At 62.1% G+C, this 18451-nt stretch overlaps 1 protein-coding gene across 1 annotated transcript; it reads right to left on the minus strand.

Moving 5' to 3' along the window:
• Positions 1–628: 628 nt before the first annotated feature.
• On the minus strand, positions 629–5122 carry NXPH3 (neurexophilin 3). Its single transcript, XM_043584128.1, has 2 exons — positions 4914–5122; positions 629–2431 (listed from the first exon to the last, which is right to left on the minus strand). Exons 1-2 carry the CDS (start codon positions 4965–4967, stop codon positions 1727–1729), a joined length of 759 nt encoding a protein of 252 aa, XP_043440063.1. The 5' UTR covers positions 4968–5122; the 3' UTR covers positions 629–1726.
• Positions 5123–18451: the final 13329 nt, after the last annotated feature.

Consider the following 18451-nt stretch of genomic DNA (forward strand, 5'->3'; position numbering starts at 1 on the left):
GGGGGCCAGAGCCACAAAGGAACAGAGAGGTCACGTGAGTGGTCCTTGGTGTCCCCTCAGGAGCGTCGGCATCTCCCTGGCTCCTCGCTAGAAGGGCAAATCATCTGGAACCCAGAACTCCATGTCTTAACCGACGCTCCCGGTGGATCCGATGCCCACTCGCACGGGCGAAGCTCTGGGTTGGGCATATTCCTCATGTTACAAAGAAGCGGAAAGAGACCCAGAGAGGAGAATGGACTTGTCCAAGGCCACGGGGCCAAACCCTGACAGAGCGAGGCCCCCTCCCCACCCCACCCCGGGGGCCCACCCGGATGGCAACCCAGGGAGACAAGGAACACAATGGCCCATCCCCCCCCCCAGCTCTTCTTCCCCAAGCTGCTTTGCAGGGGCCACCCCCACCCCCTGGGACCACCGAGCAACGTCTACCCAGCTTTCCCAACAGCTCCCGAAAAGGAGGCTGGGGAGGGAAGCCCTGAGGCCCTCCGTGAGCACCGGCCCCAAAGGCTGTTGTCGCCCCGCAGCTCTGGTCTCCAGGGAACATCTTGCCGCCATCTAGCTGAGCAGCGCTGGCTGGACGGCGGCGGGGCACCCCGGGCCCTTTCCCTCCCTGGACAGTTCAGAAAGCAGCGCCCTGGGAAAGCTTTATTCCCGGCTCCAGAACAAGACTCTGCACACAAGCTGACAATCAGGGGATCGCACACCCCGCCCTCCCCTCCCCCACCCACAGACAGACACCACGGAACAGGTCCAGCGCCCTTGTCAGTCTGGCGGCACTCGGCCCCGAGCTGCTGAAGGCCCTGTATCCATCCGGGTGGGTCCCAGGCTGACGGGCAAGGCTTGCTGGCTGGACGAGGACGCTCCCAGAGGAGCCAGCAGGGGGGGTGGGGTGGCGAGGGGACACAGCGCAAGGGTGGGCTCCCATCTGTGGCCTTGGTGGTGGGAGAACCACAGTCACCCTCTGTTGCAGCTGAAGGATGGGTGACCCATCGGCACAGGGGTGGACAGGGGCGGCGGGGGGGGGGGGGGGAGGAGCGGCAATGGCAGGAGAGGGAATTTTGGGAAGGTTACGGCCTGGCCGGGAGCAGACGGTCTATTCGTCAAGACGTCAAAACGACTCCAAGGGTCACCACTTCAGCCTGAAGCCAAGTTCAGTCCACCGTCCAGGACAATGGGCTTGCGGGGGGTGGGGGGGCTGACTCAGCGGGGCTCAAGAGTTCCTCCGGCCCCGCCCCTCCCCCCACCCAGGGCTGGCTCCCGGGCAGCCCCGTCTCGTCTCTGCCATCCTTCGGTGCCCTTGCGGATGAGAGACCCCCCTCCGTGTTGTTCTTTCTCAGGATGGCAAGGAGGGAGCCGAGGCTTCGGGCTCTTCTCCGTGACCTCATCTGGCCACACTGGTCTGCCTTCGCCAGCGGTCTCCTGGGCCCAGCACCTTCCTGTCGCTCAGCAGGGGAGCCCCGCGGGGCTGCCCAGAGACCCCACTCCTCCTCCAGTGCTCCTATGCCCCGGCCGCTCCACAACCCCAGGCTGGGGCCCCGCACTTGGGACCCCTTCCCCACCGCCACGTGAGACTTGGCCCCGGCCCCACCTGGCATCTCCTTCTCTCCACCCCCCCCTTCCGTGCCTGAGGTCCCTCCCCGTGTCCCTGCCCAGTATCCAGCCAGATGGCCTCCTCCGCGGGCAGGCCCGTCCTTCCAGCCCCGGCCCGGCCTCTGTGGCCTGCCCAGGGTCACCCGGAGGGGTAGTAGGGGGTATCACTGTGGTAGTTGTAATCTGGGCACACCTTCTGGACCAGCCTATAGTCCGTGCTGTAGAAGGCGATGTAGACGCAGACGACCTTGAAGGGCTGGGAGCAGCTCCAGGTGGCCGAGCTCTGAGCGTGGTCTCGGGAGCAGGTCTTGGCCGGGTCGTGGGTGCAGAGCGAGGTCCGGCGGCCCCGTTCCACCTTCTCCCACTCCATTCGGCAGTTGAAGATCTTGGAGGCCTTGGCTTCGATGAAGATCTGCCGCTCCTGGTGGAACTCTACAGCTTTACTGGGCGGTACGAGGCTGATGGAGATGTTGCCCTGGCCGGTGGCGTTGTGTCGGAAGTGGACGCTGAAGGTCCCGTTGCCGTGGTCCACGATCTTCCCCGTGACGAGCAGGTTCAGGGCCACCGTCTTGATGTTGGAGTAGAAGTCACCCCAGCCGAAGATTTTCTTCACCTTGGCCGACGGTGGGGGGCTGTGGTTCGGGCGGTGGGGGGGCTGGCCAAGGACGCCCCATGCCTCCCCGGGGGGAGCCAGCAGCCCTAGGAGAGTGGAGTTGGCCACGAGGCGGGACTTAGGTGAGAGGTGGCCTCGCTTCCGAGCCATCCGGGGCCGGGGCTGGCTCTCGTGGTCATCACGCTCCGGGTCCTCGGAGCCTGGAGGACCGTCATCCTGGCCGTAGATGACCTGTGGAGGGAGTTGGGAGGACAGTGACAGCCCCGTCCCCAGAGGACCCAGGAGTTCTGGTCACTGTGTCCCCCACCAGCAGCCTCAACTCCCTGCCTGTCCCTTCCGCTGACTTGACGCCGAGTGATGCCTCACCCGTCTTACTCTAGGGGTTGGATGCATACTCCGGCTTGTGCCGTGGTCCCATCTCGCCCTCTGACACTCCGGCCGCCCCCATCTCCTCACCCCACTGTCCCGTCTCTGGCTACCGCTCAGCATCTGGAAGGATGGTCGAGAATTCTCTCCAGTGAGCCACGGCACCAGAGGGACACAGCCCCTGCCCCTGAGGAGGCCCCATTCAGACGGGGGAGGCCCAGCTCCCGATCCCGGGAGAGTCCTCATCCGATGTCAGAAGCATAACCTCGTGCTGACAGAGCCCCCGGTCTTACAGGAGAGGTTATGAGGTTACAGTTTCACAGAGGAAAATCCCCCCGCCTCTGTAAAAGTCCCAGGGTGATATGGAGGCACAGTCACGGCCCTCAAAATGCGCCATCCCTCCGCTGGGAGAGCCCCCCCGTTTGACAGGGCTTTTTGCCACTTCCTAGGCTGTTTAGATGAGACCCCCCACCACCCTTCCCCTGGGGTAGTTTTGTCCTCCGAGACTAAGAGAACCGGCAGACAATGGGATAAGAAAGCTGGGCCCGGTGACCTTCTCTCTCCGGTACAAAGGCAGCTCAGGATTGGGCACGAGGAATGGGGAGGGGGGAGCCCTGGAGTGAGTTCCACACCCAGGATGGCCCAGCCGCGGCCAGTCAAAACCTCTGGGGACCACCGAGGGTGCCATGCCAGGACACTGTCGCTCTACGAGCCAGTTTTTCTTATTCCCCTTCTACAGATGAGGCCACCAGGTTACGTCCCTCCAAGGCCAGGTCGCACGGGGTCGGCCCTCCCATTCTACCACACACTCCCAGCCCCTCGGATCAGGTAGGTCCGTTTATGGAGATTGAATCCAAGCCCCATCCCCACCCGGAATCTTCTGCCAAATGGCCAAGGCTCGGCCAGCCTCTGCTGGACCAGCTATGGCAACAGGCACCACCTGGGAAGGCCTCCTGGAGGAGCCGTGGGGGAGGGCCGGCAGGACGGAGTGACCCAGCTCAGACTCGGGACAGCTCTGGAGGGCAGCAGGGAGTAGGCAAGGTTTCCTGAGGGCAACTGCCCGGTGTGTGCTTACTCAGCTTCGGGACAGAGTACTCACCCTCTGTGTCTCCTTACCAGTGGTAGGGACACCAGCTCAGAGTGGGGCAGCATTTGTGTTGCTGGTGACCCCTGGGGTGAGGACGGGGGACCCCAGAGGGCTGGGCTCTGGAGGGCTCCCAAGGGGCCTGGGGTCTTCACGCCCCCTGTTCTGATCCCGGCCATGCCTGCAGAGGTGTGCTTGGGTGGCCCTGCCTGCTAGGCCCCAAGGGTAGTGAGAAGGGACAGCCAGGAGGGGAGACTCCGGGGCGGGGGGGGGGGGGGGGGGGGGGGGCTGGGCTCGGTTCTGCAGACCTGTGTTTACTTGGTCCTGGGGGTCGAAGCTGAATGGCTGGAGGGTGGGGAGAAGGGCCGCAGGTGGGGATGCGAGAAGGGGAGGGTGCTTGTACATAGTGGCAAAGGGGAGGTGGCACGCGCGCGGGGGGGGGGGGGGTGTTGTTTAGAAGAAACGGGCAGGTCCAGATGTGGGGCCGAGGCTTCTCTAGACAGGACTGGGGTGGGGGCGGTCGGAGAGGAGTTAAGCCCCTGGCGGGGGGGGGGGGGGGGGAGGCGGGGGGAGGGGGGGAGTCCCGGGCGTCCCGGGCCGCAGGGACGCGGCGAGCGAGTGCACGGGGAGCGGGCTCTGGGCGCTCCGCTCAGCTGCCGCGGGCGCCCGGGGCGGGAGCCGCCTGCCCAGGTCCTGTGGGGCTCCGGCTGCGCGCAGCCGGGAGAGGAGAAGAAAACAACAGGCGGGGAGGGAGGGAGCGGGAGGGAAGGCGCGAGCGGGGTCCGCGGGGGCCACCCTCCGCGCCCCCCCCCCGGCCTGGACAGCCTCCGCGCGCTGGCGGGACCCAGGTCCCAGGCCCTCTGGGTCCCCGAGGTCGGAGGAGAGCCCACGCCCCCAGACCTGGCAGGTCGTCAGCTCCGCCACCCACCCCCGCTCCCCTTCCGCGCGTCCCGGGGCGCCGGGACGGGGTCGAGTAACCCTCGGCGCCCCGCTGCTGGCCTTTTCCCTCGTGCTGGTCGCACCTCCCGCCACCAGCGGCCGAGTGGGTGGGCCAGCCGAGCACCCTCTCCCCGCCCCTATTAACCCTTGCGGTCCAGTCTCCGTCCTCGGACCCGCCCTCTCCCCCTCCACCCCCCACCCCCGGCCTCCGGGCTTCCCCTCCATCCCGGCGATGTCGGGGGGTGGGGAAGGGAGAAAGTTTCCGGGCTCTCCCCCGTCCTCCGGGCCCCCGCCCCTCCGCGCAGCTCCCCGCGGGCCACTCACCAGATAGAGGCTGCCCTGCACTAGGAACACGAAGCAGCAGCGAGTCAGTTGCATCTTCCTCCTCTGCTCTCGGGTCCCTGTCTCTCCTCTTTTCCTGCCGGGCGCCCAGGCCCCTGCCTCGCCCCTGCTCCTTCAGGCGCGCCGTCCCATGCTCCAGTCCCCGGCGGCTCGCGGCCCTCCCCTCTGCCGGCCGCCCGGGACCGACCCCGCCCCCTCCGGTCCAGCTGTGCGGCCGCCGCCGCCCCCCTCCCCCGGCCCGGCTGCGCGCGGCGCGGCCCCCTCTCGAGGTCCCAGATGGGCGCCCCGCGCGCCTCGAAGGGCCCCAGCCGCGCGGTGCCTCTGCCGCTCCAGATCTGCGCTCGGCGCCCCCCGCGGTCCAGCGGCGCCGCTCTCGCCCAGATGTGCTGGGGACCCGCGCGCGCGCCCGTCCCTGGCGCTAATTCCCCAGACCAGACGGCCCCTCCCGCCCCGTCGCGGCGCGCCCCCTGGCGGACGCCCCTGGCCGCGCCGGGCCCCGCCGCCCGCTCCCCGCGCAGCACCCCGCCAGACTGGAGCGCTCCTGGCGCCCAGGCGGCTCGCGCTTCCTCGTCCCTCCCACCGGCGGCGGCGGCGGCGGCGGCGGCAGGTACGGTGAGCCCAGCCGGTACCTCCGGAGTTAACTCCTCCCCTGCCGGCCCGCAGCGGGGGGACCTAGGATGAAGGCGGCCGGACGCGGGGGCGGAGGAAGTCTGGGCGAGGAGGGGAGAGGGTGGTGGCCCGGGGATAGGGACACTACCCTTTCCATCCCTCCCTCTGGCAGGGCGCCCGTCCCCCCCCCCCCGCACCCCCCCCCCCCCCCGGCAGCGGGCACTGGGAATCTGCTGCCCTGTCCTGAACCCCAGGAGACCTGGACTTTGGAAAGGTTATTTTTTCCAAACCCATGCCAACAGCCAGAGAGAACGTCAGTAATGAGTAGCCTATCCGAAGCTGAAAGTGACTTTCTCTCTGCCAGACTTGCTTCTGTGGCCGAGGGAAGTTCTTCTGGGTGTCTAGCCCGTACTCCTTGTGTTATAACGTCAGTTTCTTTCCTCTTATACTTTACTCGGGGGGGGGGGGGGGTCGGGATCACCACCACCCCACCTCACCCCCACCCCCGCGCCGTCCGATTAATGTGATGGGAAACTTTGGCCAGAGCCCTGGGCTGAAAAGGTCACCGGGGGCCAGGCTGAATTCTGGGGCTGGGGTCAGGCGGCAGCCTCCTGAGAAGCTGAAGGGCGAGGCGGGCAAGGTTTCCTTGAAAGCTGTGCCTGCGTTCTTCACTACTTACCCTCCCTGTGACCCAGGGAGCCACCAGGACAGGGTGCTCCTATCCCATGGGGTCCTTGCTTTTCTCCGACCTCTGCAAGCCCCCAGGGCAAGGAGGACCCTTATTTGGAATTCCCCAAAGTGGGGCCCATCCTCTGTGGTCCCACGCACATCCTGTTTCCTTCCCAGAACTCCAGGACCCCTTCAGTCCTTAGAAAAAGCAAAGGTCAAGTCTTCAGCACCCCTTGGAGGTTGTGAGGGTGAGGGGGTACCCCGGTGGTTGGAGTGGTCCCAGTCCGGGGCTGGGCGGAGGGAGCACGGTGGGTGGGCACTCTGCTCTGTGGCCCTCCGAGCCTAGCTTGGTCTCTGGCTGCAGCCCCCAGCACGCACCCAGCCTCCTCCCCCACCATCTGCCAGGCGGGTGCGCGGGGAATGCAGATGAATCTTAATATCAGCCTGGGCCAAGTGCGATGAGGGAGACAGATTCTGCAGAACCCAGACAGCATCGCAGAGCCCCCTGCATTCCCCCAGGCGCCCTAGGCAGTACCAGGATGCATAGGAGCCCCTCCGTGGTGGTGGTGGCAGGGGGGGGTGTGGGCACGTCTATCAGAGACCCCCAAAGTCCGGGGAAGAAGGAACAGACAGATCCTTGTCTGGCCTCCGAGCCTCGGGTCCGGCTGGGAGGAAGAAGCTGTTGGCCTGAGCGTGGGCAGCTGGTTCTGGAGCTCAGCTAGGCAGAGGCGTGGCGGGGCCCACTCCCGGTCCGTCCCCAGAAGGTCCTATCCCCAGGAGAACCGTGTGGCTCAGCAGAGAGGGCACAGGTTTTCAGGCCAGACAATCCTGGATTCCACTCCAGGCCCGGCTGTGTGACCTTGGGCAGGTTGCTTTGGTTCTCTGATGCCAGTTTCCCCGATCTGTTGTTGCAAGAACTGAAAGAGACAAAATGTGCAAACAAAGCTCATGCACAATGGCTGGCGGGCAGTCGTGGGAGTTGCAATCAAGGGAAGTTCTCGCTTTTCGACTTCCCACACATTTGCTCTGGCGGCGCCTCCTGCCAGGCTTGCCCTCCCTGCCCTCTCGGCCATTTCTGGCTCTCACTTCCTTCAAGTTTCCCTTCTGCATTCGTCCGCCAACCCTTAGTCGGGCCTGTCCTCCGTGCCAGGTGCCGGGCCGGGGTCTGGGATTCAGAGACGAACGGGACATCCCTGCCCTCAAGGGTCTCACTGGCGAATGTGCAACCGAGACGTGGAAACTGATGATTCTGATTCGGTGTGGTGAATGGATGATAAGGGATCCCTGTGACAGGCATCACGGATGCACCGAGTATGGTGCGGGCAGGGTCCAGGAGGCTCGGGGAGGGCCTCCTGGAGGAGGGGATGCCGAGGCCTTGAGGAGGGGGTCGGCCAGCAAGGGCCATTCCTGGCAGAGGGCACTGACTGGTCACAGGGAGGAGGCTGGGCGCAGAGGCGGTGTGCTGTTACTGGAGCGCAGAGGGGAGGGGAGGAGAGGCTGGAACAGGAGGCTGTCACGCGTCAGGTCATGGGTTAAGACCTCTGAAGGGTTTTCGGCGGCGGGGGCGGGGGGCGCTGGTGATTGTAGTCAGCTTGCATTTTGGAGAGCTTTTGGAGAACTCCCTGGAAGGAGAGACTAGAGCGAGGGAGGGGGCGGTGGGCGGGGGGACCCGTTAGGGGATAAAGGCAAGGGTCTGGGGAGAGGGGGACACTGAGGACATCTTGTAGGAGGCAAAATAACCAGGATGTGTTTGTTGCTGAGATGAGAGAGGAAGGCGGAAAGGGGCTTGCTGAGGTGAGCACCAAAGGCGTGGGGGAGGAAGGTGGGTTCTGGAGAAAGGATGGCGGGGTCAGCTTTGGTCATGTCAAGCCCGGGTGCTGCGGGGCCCCCCGAGGGCGGAATAAAGTCTAGCCCGGGGCGCAGGAGGCATGGATGACAAGGGGAACAAGGGGCTTGTTGGATGGGCAGAGGAAGAGCGGTGCCCAAAGGGCCCCAGTAAGGAGCTGGCAGGCAGGGCCAAGGACGGGGGCAGGCTGGTCCTGGAAGCAGTGGGGCGCCGTGGGGCTGTCACAGTTGTGTGCCACGCAGCGTGGGGGTTCTTGCAACACATGCAGATTCTAAGAGGGCCTCACCCCCGGGAGCCTTTCAGGAGATAGGAGCTCCCCCCCCCACCATGTATTCTTATAAGCCCCTGCCCCGTCCCACGTGACGCCAACGGGGGTTGCCTGTGGACTTCACTTTGATAAACTCTGTCAGGAGGGTCAGGAAAGAGGGAAACGAACAGCAGCTCAAAGGAACACGGTGGCCGGGGAAGGGGGGGGTGGTGGCCAGAAAAGCGACCGCTGGGGTTGACTGATTGTTCTGGCAACTGCACCCCACCTTGGTCCTTCTAGCTGCTCCCCCGGGTGGGAAGACAGACCACAGATTCTTTTTTTTTTTTTTTTTTTACATTTATTTATTTTTGGGACAGAGAGAGACAGTGCATGAACGGGGGAGGGGCAGAGAGAGAGGGAGACACAGAATCGGAAACAGGCTCCAGGCTCCGAGCCATCAGCCCAGAGCCCTACGCGGGGCTCGAACTCCCGGACCGCGAGATCGTGACCTGGCCGAAGTCGGACGCTCAACCGACTGCGCCACCCAGGCGCCCCCAGACCACAGATTCTGTGAGCTGGGTGCACGGCCCCGTGCTGGAGGCAGCACCCCCCCACCCCCACCCAGGTCTGCCATTCAGGCTAACCCTCCCACACCCTGCCCTGCCCCAGGAAGGGGGCAGCACCCGGTGCAGGGGGCCCACCCCTCGGCCCCCAGCCTCCTCAGTGCACCTGCCGCCGGGTGCAGTTGGCATTTGCTTATAGCACCTCTGCTCCCACCGGCTTCTGCCTCGCCCTGGGAAGGATCCTGTCCGCATCCCTCTCCATCCCTCCCCTCCCCTCCCCTCCTTGGGGGGGCGGGGGGCAGTGCTGCGGGGAAAGCAAACAGCCCAGTAGGTGCCCGGTAGGTTAGGTCGGTGCTTATTGAATGAATGGGAAATGGGGTTCCTGATGCTTTGAAAGGCAGAGAGTGGATGCCCTTGAGCCAGCCAAAGCCAAGAGGTCTGGCGGGGGGGGGGGGGGTAGCGGGAGGGGGGTGGAGGCAGCCACCGATCATGATTGTCGATAATCTCTTATGTTTACCAGGCAGTTTGCACTTTGCAGTAATTCTAGCATCAAGTGTTCCGACGGATGCTACATCCTGGGGACTGGGGGGAGCCCCGAGACAAGCCCTGATCCAAATGAGGGGGCCAAGGACTAATCACAGAGAACTCAATCCTGTGATCCTGTGATATGAGGATCGGCCTGGCCCCGGCAGCGGGGGAGGGGGGGGGGGGACGGTGGAAGGGGAAGGAAAGAACCCTTCCGGAAGAGGAAGCAACTCCTGAAAAGGCCGGAGATGAAAGCAGTGGAGGTGGGTTTCTGATGAAGGCGACATGAAAGGGTGCCTTGTCCCACACAGAGTCGCGGGGCTCCGACTTTCATGTCCCGGGCTGGGTGTGGAGGCACCGCTGTGATGGGCAGTCCTCAGGCGCACGGAGAGTTTGGGGTTTGGGCTCCGAGAGAGAGAGATGGAGATTAGCCAGCCGAGACAGGGCAACACAAGCTCCCAGATGGTGGGCAGTGGTGTAAAAGTGGAACCCAGCAAGTCCCCAGTGAGAGGGGAGACTAGGAGGGGCCGGGGGAAAAACTCTGCGAGACATGACATTTCAGCTGGGATGTAATGACCTGGAGGCCTTGGCCCCGCCGCAGAGCTGGGGAGGGGGCTTCCAGGCAGAGGGAACAGTACACGCTAGGACCTTGGGACGAGGAAGCGTTAGCACCTCGGACAGACTTGAAGGAAGTGAGTGTGGCCACAGAGCGGGGAGGGGGTGAGCCGGCGAGGCGGGCGGGGCTGGGTGGCCCAGGGCTTTGTGGGTCTGGTTAAAGATTTGGGGTTTCATCCCGTGATTAAGGTGTTTCGGGTCTATGACAAGTTTTAAACAGGGGTCAGAGCTGCCCTCGCCACGATCACTAGAAAGGTCACTCCAGGGGCGCCTGGGTGGCTCAGTCGGTTGGGCATCCGACTTCAGCTCAGGTCACGATCTCGCGGTCGGTGAGTTCGAGCCCCGCATCAGGCTCTGGGCTGATGGCTCAGAGCCTGGAGCCTGCTTCTGATTCTGTGTCTCCCTCTCTCTCTGCCCCTCCCCCGTTCATGCTCTTTCTCTGTCTCAAAAGTAAATAAACGTTAAAAAAAAAAAAGAAAGGTCACTCGGACAGCAGTGCGGAGGGTGGAGAGGGGAGGGGGTAAAAGTGGAGGCTGGGAGGTGCCCGTGGGCTGAGTGAGGACAGACGCCACGGGGAGAAGGACGCGACGTTCAAGGGGTGCAACAGAGACAGAAGTTCGACTCCGGGACACGCGGTTGAGGAGTCAAAGGTGACTCCCAGCTTTCTGGCCTGGAGGACAGGGCAAAGAGCCGGTTGGGGGGGGGGGGGGCTGTCTACCAGAGCCAGGGGTGGAGGCAGGAAGGAGGGGGGAGGAGGGAACCGGCAGGGCGAGGGACAAGGGAGCCAGGGAGGGAGGTGGGAGACCTCTGGCCCCGAAGGCCCTGAGGGAAGCCGCCCACGAACAGCCCAAGTCATTTTGTCCATGCCCCTGCCCCTCGCGGGATCTCACCAGCGGACAGGGACCTTCTCCTGGCTGGCAAGGCTCCCACGGGGGCTCTCGCAGCGTGGAGAGTCCAGCCCGTGGCAGGCCCGGATGAGGGAGCATCTCTGAGATCTGGTGTCTGGGCGATCTTGGGTGAACCTCTCTTCTTTGGGCCTCAGCGGGAATCATAGTGCCCACCTCATGGGGGGTGGTCGGACTGACGGGTGTGAGAGCATCTGGCCCTCTGCTGGGCGCCTAGTACCACCCCTGGTCTTTTGTCCGAACCGAGCCAGTGGCAAGCGCTTTGTAAACACAGAAGCGCTGAAGAAAGGGATTCTGGGCCCGACTCCTCGCTGCTACCTCTCAGTATCTTCAAAGGCGAGGAACGAGGCGGGGAGAAAACAAGGCCTGAGCGGAGCCGCTAAACTGCAGGTGGCCCGGAGCCGACACCTGGCACCAGGTCACCTGTCCGCCACCTGTCGGCTGCACCCGGGTCGCTGTGGTCAACACCAACTCCCGCAGGGGGCGACGGAGAGACTGCGCGGGCGTGTCGCGTCCGAGGCGAGTGGGGCCAGCGCGCCACCTGGTGGGCGCTTGGGGCGCCTCCTGTAGGCGCTTTGCGGGTTGCCCTCGGCCCGCAGCGTCCCCACCCCCGCGCTCCGGCTGGTGCGCCCACCCCTCCGCGCGCCGGTGCCCCGCGCCCAGGGGTCTCCTGGAGACCCTTCAAACGGCCTGTGGCTTGTGCTACCCAGAGGTGTCGTTCCGCGCCCCAGTCCTGGAGGCAGATGGCCTGGATCTCAGTCCTGGGGCCGCCGGGTCTCGGGCAAATGACTCCACCTGTCTGTGCTCCAGTTTCCTCGTGGGGGCAATAAGAGTATCCACGTTATAAGGTTGTTGAGAACAGCGTGTGGTACACAGTAGGTGCCCCATAAATGCTGGCTATTGTTACATTCGCCTTCAGTGCCTCGTTTAACCAGAATTTCAAATGCAGGGAGGGGCTGGGGCTGGGAGGGGGGGTTCGTACAACTTGGTACCCGGAAATGAGCCTCGGGCTTTTAATTTATGAAATGGGTCAATATAGCATTGGCAGTGGGAAGTTCCTCCTTCCTTTTCACGCCAGGGGCGCGGGGTGGGCGAAGAGGCGGGGCACCCCCGGCATCCGCGTGTTCTCCCGCACCCCTGCTCCTCGGGTTGGCCTCCCGAATCCCGGCCACATCGCCCCTCTGGACCCCGTCCTCCCCCCCCCCCCACCCCCACCCCGCGCCCAATAGACACTGGGGCCTGAGCACCGCGTGGCCCCATCTCCGGAGCGCCATCCCCGGAGGTCCGGGAGCATCCCCGCCCACCCGCAAAGGGCTGGCCGGGCGCTTCTGCCCCTCACCCTCACCCGCCATCTGTCGCCAGGGCGTCCGGACGCACCAGGCTGCGCCTTCCATTTCCAGGCCGGTGGTGACGCCTGGTGGCGGAGGGAGGGACAACCACGACCTCCGCTCCGCAAAGGAATCCCTACTGAGAAGCTCTTCTAGGCGCCTCTGGGGACCGCTGGCTAGGAGTTGAGGGGTGGGGTTGGGGAGCAGGCGCCGTCAGGGGGATCCAGGAGCTAGAAGAGCTTCCCAGGGCAGCCTGGGCCTGCGCTTCTGTTAGGGAGATGGGATCTCGCGTCTTTCGTCCACATCAGATCAGCTGTGGGGCAGGGGGAGTGGTGGGGGCACTGAGGGGGACTGGGGTCCGTACCCAGATGAGACACCGGAGAGTCCAGAGGAGGACTCCCCTAGCTTTCTCCGTCCACCCCACTCGGGGTCATCATCGTGCCCCTCTGGTGCCTCAGTGCCCCAAGATTTCAATGGGAGCGGTGCAGGGCAGGACACGGGGGCGGGGTGGGGACTAAGCCTGGGAATGGCCGCAGCCCGGGAGGCCTGACGACCGGGAGAGGCAGCAGGAGGGATGCCACCTGGAAATGCTTTCCTGACCCCCGTTGTGTCGTGGACCACCAGGGGAGTGTGGCTGCCCGCACCCACTTCCGGCCAACTCAGCACCAGCCTTCTCCTGCCCGCCCCACCCCCCCTCCCCCCGAGGTGGGCGGGGCCGACCTCAGCCCAAAAGCGTAGCCTACTCACTGCTGAACGCCAGGCCTGAGGTCAGCCACCTCCGGGATTTCACAAACGATGCCAGCTCAGGGTGTGCAAAGTCGTGCTCATCACATTCTGACCCACAGACACGTGGCCTCCTGTGTCCCCCCCCCCCCTCCACGAAGGGCCCCACCCTCCAATTCCTTGGAATCTCGGTGCCCGCCTCGCCTTGGGCCTCTCTCCCCAATACCCAATCGCATCCTTTTCCATCCCGATGCAGGCTTCGTGACTCCACCATTACTCACTGGACCACAGCAGCCCCAGAATGGTCTCTCCCCGCCCCCCCCCCCGCCCCCACTCCTCACCTCCCCGCCCAGCCAGAGGGAGACTGGTTTCTGAGATGCTAACAGCATCGCGTCCCTCTCCCGTTTCAACTCCTTGCAAGTTTTGCCACAACCCCAAACTAGCCAAGCCACGCCGAGAACACTTTCTAAGCATTACCCAAACTCTCTCATTTAATCGCACTGCCCAGCGATTAACCCCGTTTCTATGATTGCCACATTTTACAGACGAGAGCACAAAAGCGTCTAGAGATGAGGTGACTTTCCCCCACGGATCATACTCATAGTCTTCAGAGCTGGGATTTGAACCCAGGCGGTCTGGCTTTTAGAGCCCACGCTTCTACCCACCACACCAGAGCGTCCTGAGGTGAGGTATTTGTTGTGTTGGGTGGGAGATTCCTTTTTTCTTTTAATAGCACCGATGAACGATTTTGATTTTCATAGAAATGTTTCTTTTTTTTTTTAAAGGTTTTCTCTTTATTTATTCCATAGTTCTTTAATCAAGACTCTTAAAAAAATTTTTTTATGTTTATTTATTTTTGAGACAGAGAGAGACAGAGCATGAGCAGGGAAGAGGCAGAGAGAGAGGGAGACACAGAATGTGAAGCAGGCTCCAGGCTCTGGGCTGTCAGCCCAGAGCCCCACGCGGGGCTCGAACTCATGAACTCTGAGATCATGACCTGAGCTGAAGTCGGACGCTTAACCGACTGAGCCACCCAGGTGCCCCAGAAATGTTTCTTTTTAAGGCTTTTCTTCTATATTTTCCTTTATTTATAGCAAGGGCTACTGGTTTCCCATTTATGGGGGTCAAACAACATGTCCCTTGAAAATGAATTTAATTTTAAGGGGAAAAAAGTGGCCAGTTGAAAGGTACTAAGTGTGTAATAGCACAGGCGGAATGTGGACACGGAAAGTGGGTGTCGGGGCGCCCGGGTGGCTCAGTAGGTTGAGCTTCCGACTTCGGCTCAGGTCATGATCTCACAGTCCGTGAGTTCGAGCCCCGCGTCGGGCTCTGGGCTGACAGCTCGGAGCCCGGAGCCGGCTTCTGATTCTGTTGTCTCCCTCTCTCTCTGCCTCTCCCCCTCTCACGCTCTGTGTCTGTCTCTCAAAAATAAAATTGAAATAAACGTTAAAAAAAAATTCAAACAGAAAGTGGGTGTCAGCGTACTCACTAGAACGTTCTACTTACTGCTCAGGAGACAGTGCAGTCTGTTCAGCTCGCTTCCGGGTCCTCTGGCCCTGCTTACCTCGCCAGCTGGCCTCTCCCTTTCCCTTCCCTACCCTCAGCCCCTTGCTGGGGCCTCGGACTGTATATGCAGCTCCCCAGATACACCAGGCTTTGTTTCGGCTTTTTTTGTTTATTTATTTAGTGTGTGTGTGTGTGTGTGTGTGTGTGTGTGAGAGAGAGAGAGAGAGAGAGAGAGAGAGAGAGAATCCCAAGCAGGCTCCACACGGGGCGGGATCTCATGAACCTCGAGACCATGACCTGAGCCACAATCCAGAGCTGAACGCTTAACCGACTGAGCCACCCGGGTGCCCCATTTGGCCTTGGTGCCTTTATGCACCCTGTTCCCTCCGCCCCACCTCCCAAACACCTGCAAACGCCTCTGACCCTTGCGGCCGTCCTGGCTCAGGCATCATTTCCTTCTTGAAGCTTTCCTGAAATGGAATTGCCACCTCTCCTGCCCCTGTTCCCCCAGCGTCACCTGTCCCCACCGACTTTGCACTCAGCACTTTGTTATCCACCCCCCCCCTCCGTCCACTCCCCAGAAGACAGGGAAGCTTTCTCTGAGCCTCGTGCAATGCTGCCCTGTGGACAGTGGCTTTCAACCCCCTCCCAGTGGCCTCCAGTGCCCTCCAGTGGAGATCCACTGGTAATGTCCCGCCTCAAGGATCCCTTGGCGGGCAAGTGCCCCCTCCAGCAGCCTGGTTCCTGCCCCAGAGCCCAGCACTCCCAGCCCAGCACCCCCACCATGCCCCCCAGAGAATGCGTCACCATCTGAAATGTTCTCATCTCCTCTCTATGGCCTCCCCTCCCCGACTGGGATGGAAACCCCGTGAGTGTAGTGGGCACCACGGCCGCTGTCCGACTCCCCCGGGGAGCCCAGGCTTCTCGCAGGGGTAGGCAGTGGACACGTAGTGGGTCTTACTGCTTCCAACTTCTTGGGCAAATGGCCCTGGAGAAGCAAAGAAAGACGACACTTCTTCAACCCTATCGGTGACCTCAGAGGCGCGGGGCTGCGAAAGGAGAGAGGAGATTCTCAAAAGTTTTGTCTCGATCCCTCTGGTTTGTGTAAGGTGTTACAAAGAACGTGTAGTACTATGGCTCATAATTAAAAAGAAAATCCAATAAAGTTGATAAAAACAAAAAAGAAAGGAAATAAATTAAAACTTTCATTTCCTGGGGGACAAAGCGAGAAAAAAGCAGAAGGCTTCGTGTGGGGGATGGTCTGGTGCCTCGGGGAGCACAGGTAGTCTCCTGAGGCTGGGGGTGGGGGTGAGCTGAAGAGGATAGAAGGTGGGGTGGCAGGAGGGGTTAGTGGGGAGACAGGGAGATTCTAGAATTGCTATAGAAAGGGTCTGGGTAGAGCGGTGGGAGGCCGAGGAGGGGGCTGGGGGCTGGGAGGCCTGTCTAGAGTCATTCGGATGTGGGCGGATTTGGGATGGTTGGTGGGGTGGCCGTCCCTTGGTGCTGCCCCTGGGACGTTGCCTGTCCCAGATCCGGCCCCTGACCCAAGCCCCTTTTGGGGACTAGTCATCTCCCCTCTCTTGGCTTCAGTTTTTCCAATGATGGCATAGGGATTGACATAGGAGTCACTAAGGTTCTCCCAGCTTGGATGGCCGCCTCGGTGGGCGCTGATTCCTGGGACCCAGGGAACTTGGCGTCGCTGGGCCAGAGCCGGCAGCGGCCCTGGCCGCCCCCACCCCCGCCAACAGAGCTCTCAACGGGCCGCCTCCGCCTCCGGCCAGCAGAGGGCGCTGCGGCGCCACCGCACCTGCCCGGCTCCGCGGGTCCCGGAGCCGATAGCCGCCGGCTGAGGTCCTCGGTGCGCCCCTGCGTCCGCTGCCTCCCGGTCCACGGATCCTTCTCTCTGCTGCCCCGGTCACCCCAATGTCCACAGGGCTCGGGTGTCCGGTTCTCTGGGCCTGGGCCGAAGAGGGCAGGCTGGATCTGGAGCCTGAAGGGGCTCAAGAAGTCATTCCTTCCATACCCCTGCCTCCCCCTCCCTCCTTGCAGCCAGCCCCAAATCCAGAGCTGGCTGGACCCCAGCGCTGACATCTGTGGGCAGGATCAGCCCCGGGCTGCAGGCTCGCCCTCCTGTGTCTCGATTCATCTCATCCCAAGAAAGTTCCTCCTTCCCTATTTCATGCCTCATGGGCTCTGCCGTCCCTGGCCTGGCAGGCTTTGGGGCGGGCGTTGTCGCAGGATCAGAAGACGTGCCGCAGCCGCTCAGATGCCTCATTTGTCCCTCCTGGGATTCTGGCCATCCGGGCTACTGTCCCTGGAGCTGACTGGACACACAGGTGGACCAGGTCCCCAGCAGAGCCAGAGAAAAGGGGGGGGCTGGCAGGCCCAGACTTGCTGTGTGAGGTAGAGGGGTCGCTCTCTGGCTTGGCTGTTGCCCAGCCACCAGAAGGGAGGGAAACCCCTGTGCCCTTGCCTCCCCAGCCGTCTGTGGCCCCCAGGATCGCTCCCCAGCAGGACTGAAGGCCCGTTAACCGACAGTCCAGGGTCTGTGGCGGGCCGGCGATGTGAGCGAGGCCTGGCCGATGGGGCTGCAGGAAAACAGATTCCAGGGCAAGCTTCACCATATGACACGGGCGGTGGACAGTGTCTCTCCAGGAGTTCGGGGCTGGGATGTGGAATGAATGTGTGGGGAGAAACTGAATGATCAGCACCCTGGACCAGGGTGTGGACCAAGACCCCACACCCCAAGCCCATCCCCTGTGTCCCCTTCTCCACGTGGACTCTTTTCTCAGGATGCTACTCATGAACCTCAGTTAGCTGCAGGGATCAGGCCAATGGGCAGCTCTTTTTCAGGATCGTCCTACCCCTATGCTGTCGTCGGTCCCCAAGTCCAGATGGAGTGCACGCCCACGTGCTGGGGAGACACGGTGAAGGATGTGGACGTGTGCAGATAAGCTGGACCAGGAAGTCCTGGGCTGGCCATTGGATCAGCTTGCCCGGAACTGTCACGTCCTGAGCCACGATGGGGCGGCGGGAGGGCACGGTGGTTAAGACTTTGCCAAATCCAGGTTCAAATCTGGGCAAGGACAGCCCTAAATACTTAGCCTCGCTTTCCCCACCTGTAAGGTAGGGATAGTAGGATTAACAATATTTCAGCAACACCAGGTTGCTGTAAGAAGTAAATGGTAGAGTGTGTAATAATAACCATCCTAGCAGACTCTGAGTCGTAACGGGAGCTCTTCTATACTCATTACACAAATTAACTCACTTAATCCTTGCTATAAACACCTGAGGTTGGTCCTATTATTATCCCCATTTTCTTTAATGTTTATTTTTGAGAGAGACACAGAGCATGAGTCTGGGAGGGGCAGAGAGAGGGGAAGGCACAGAATCCGAAGCAGGCTCCAGGCTCCGAGCCGGCAGCCCAGAGCCCGACGCGGGGCTCGAACTCACAAACCGTGAGATCATGGCCTGAGCCGAAGTCGGCCGCTTAACCGAGTGAGCCACCCAGGCGCCCCGATAATCCCCAGTTTTGAAGCCAGAGACATAGCCCTTGCTCCGAAGGAACTTCTAGGGGAGACGGAGGGGTAAGCAGAAATCCTTGGAGCCAAATTAGTCTGCACTGTTTGATGAAATGAGAATTCGGGCCTTAAATGTTCAAGCACTAATCCCGCCGGGCGTGGATAAGAGTGCACAGGTATGGGACCCAGGACTCTGCTTATTTGCATGTGAGTGGGGGCTGGTATATTCTGATGCATGTGTATAGGGGCAGGTGTATACTGTGTGTGTGTGTGTGTGTGTGTGTGTATGTGTGCGCGTGCGCGCGCGTGTCTTAGGAGGCATCTGGTTGGGGGGAGGGAGTGGAGCGAAGCAAGGCTCTAGAGAAGGCTCACCATCCTGTGAGATCAGAATTCCGGAGTCGCTTGGAAATGACTAACCCGGAGGCACATGTAAATCAGATGTATGTGATATGCAAATGAGCGG

The sequence above is a fragment of the Prionailurus bengalensis genome, chromosome E1 (assembly GCF_016509475.1).
Source record: "Prionailurus bengalensis isolate Pbe53 chromosome E1, Fcat_Pben_1.1_paternal_pri, whole genome shotgun sequence".
Lineage (NCBI taxonomy): Eukaryota > Metazoa > Chordata > Mammalia > Carnivora > Felidae > Prionailurus > Prionailurus bengalensis.

Bases quoted from the DNA above. Each gene is read 5' to 3' on its own strand.
- NXPH3 (XM_043584128.1), bottom strand. From the start codon at position 4,967: ATGCAACTGACTCGCTGCTGCTTCGTGTTCCTAGTGCAGGGCAGCCTC. The intron at 2,432-4,913 runs GTGAGTGGCCCG...CTCCCTCCACAG, and splicing joins TGCAGGGCAGCCTCTATCTG to GTCATCTACGGCCAGGATGA.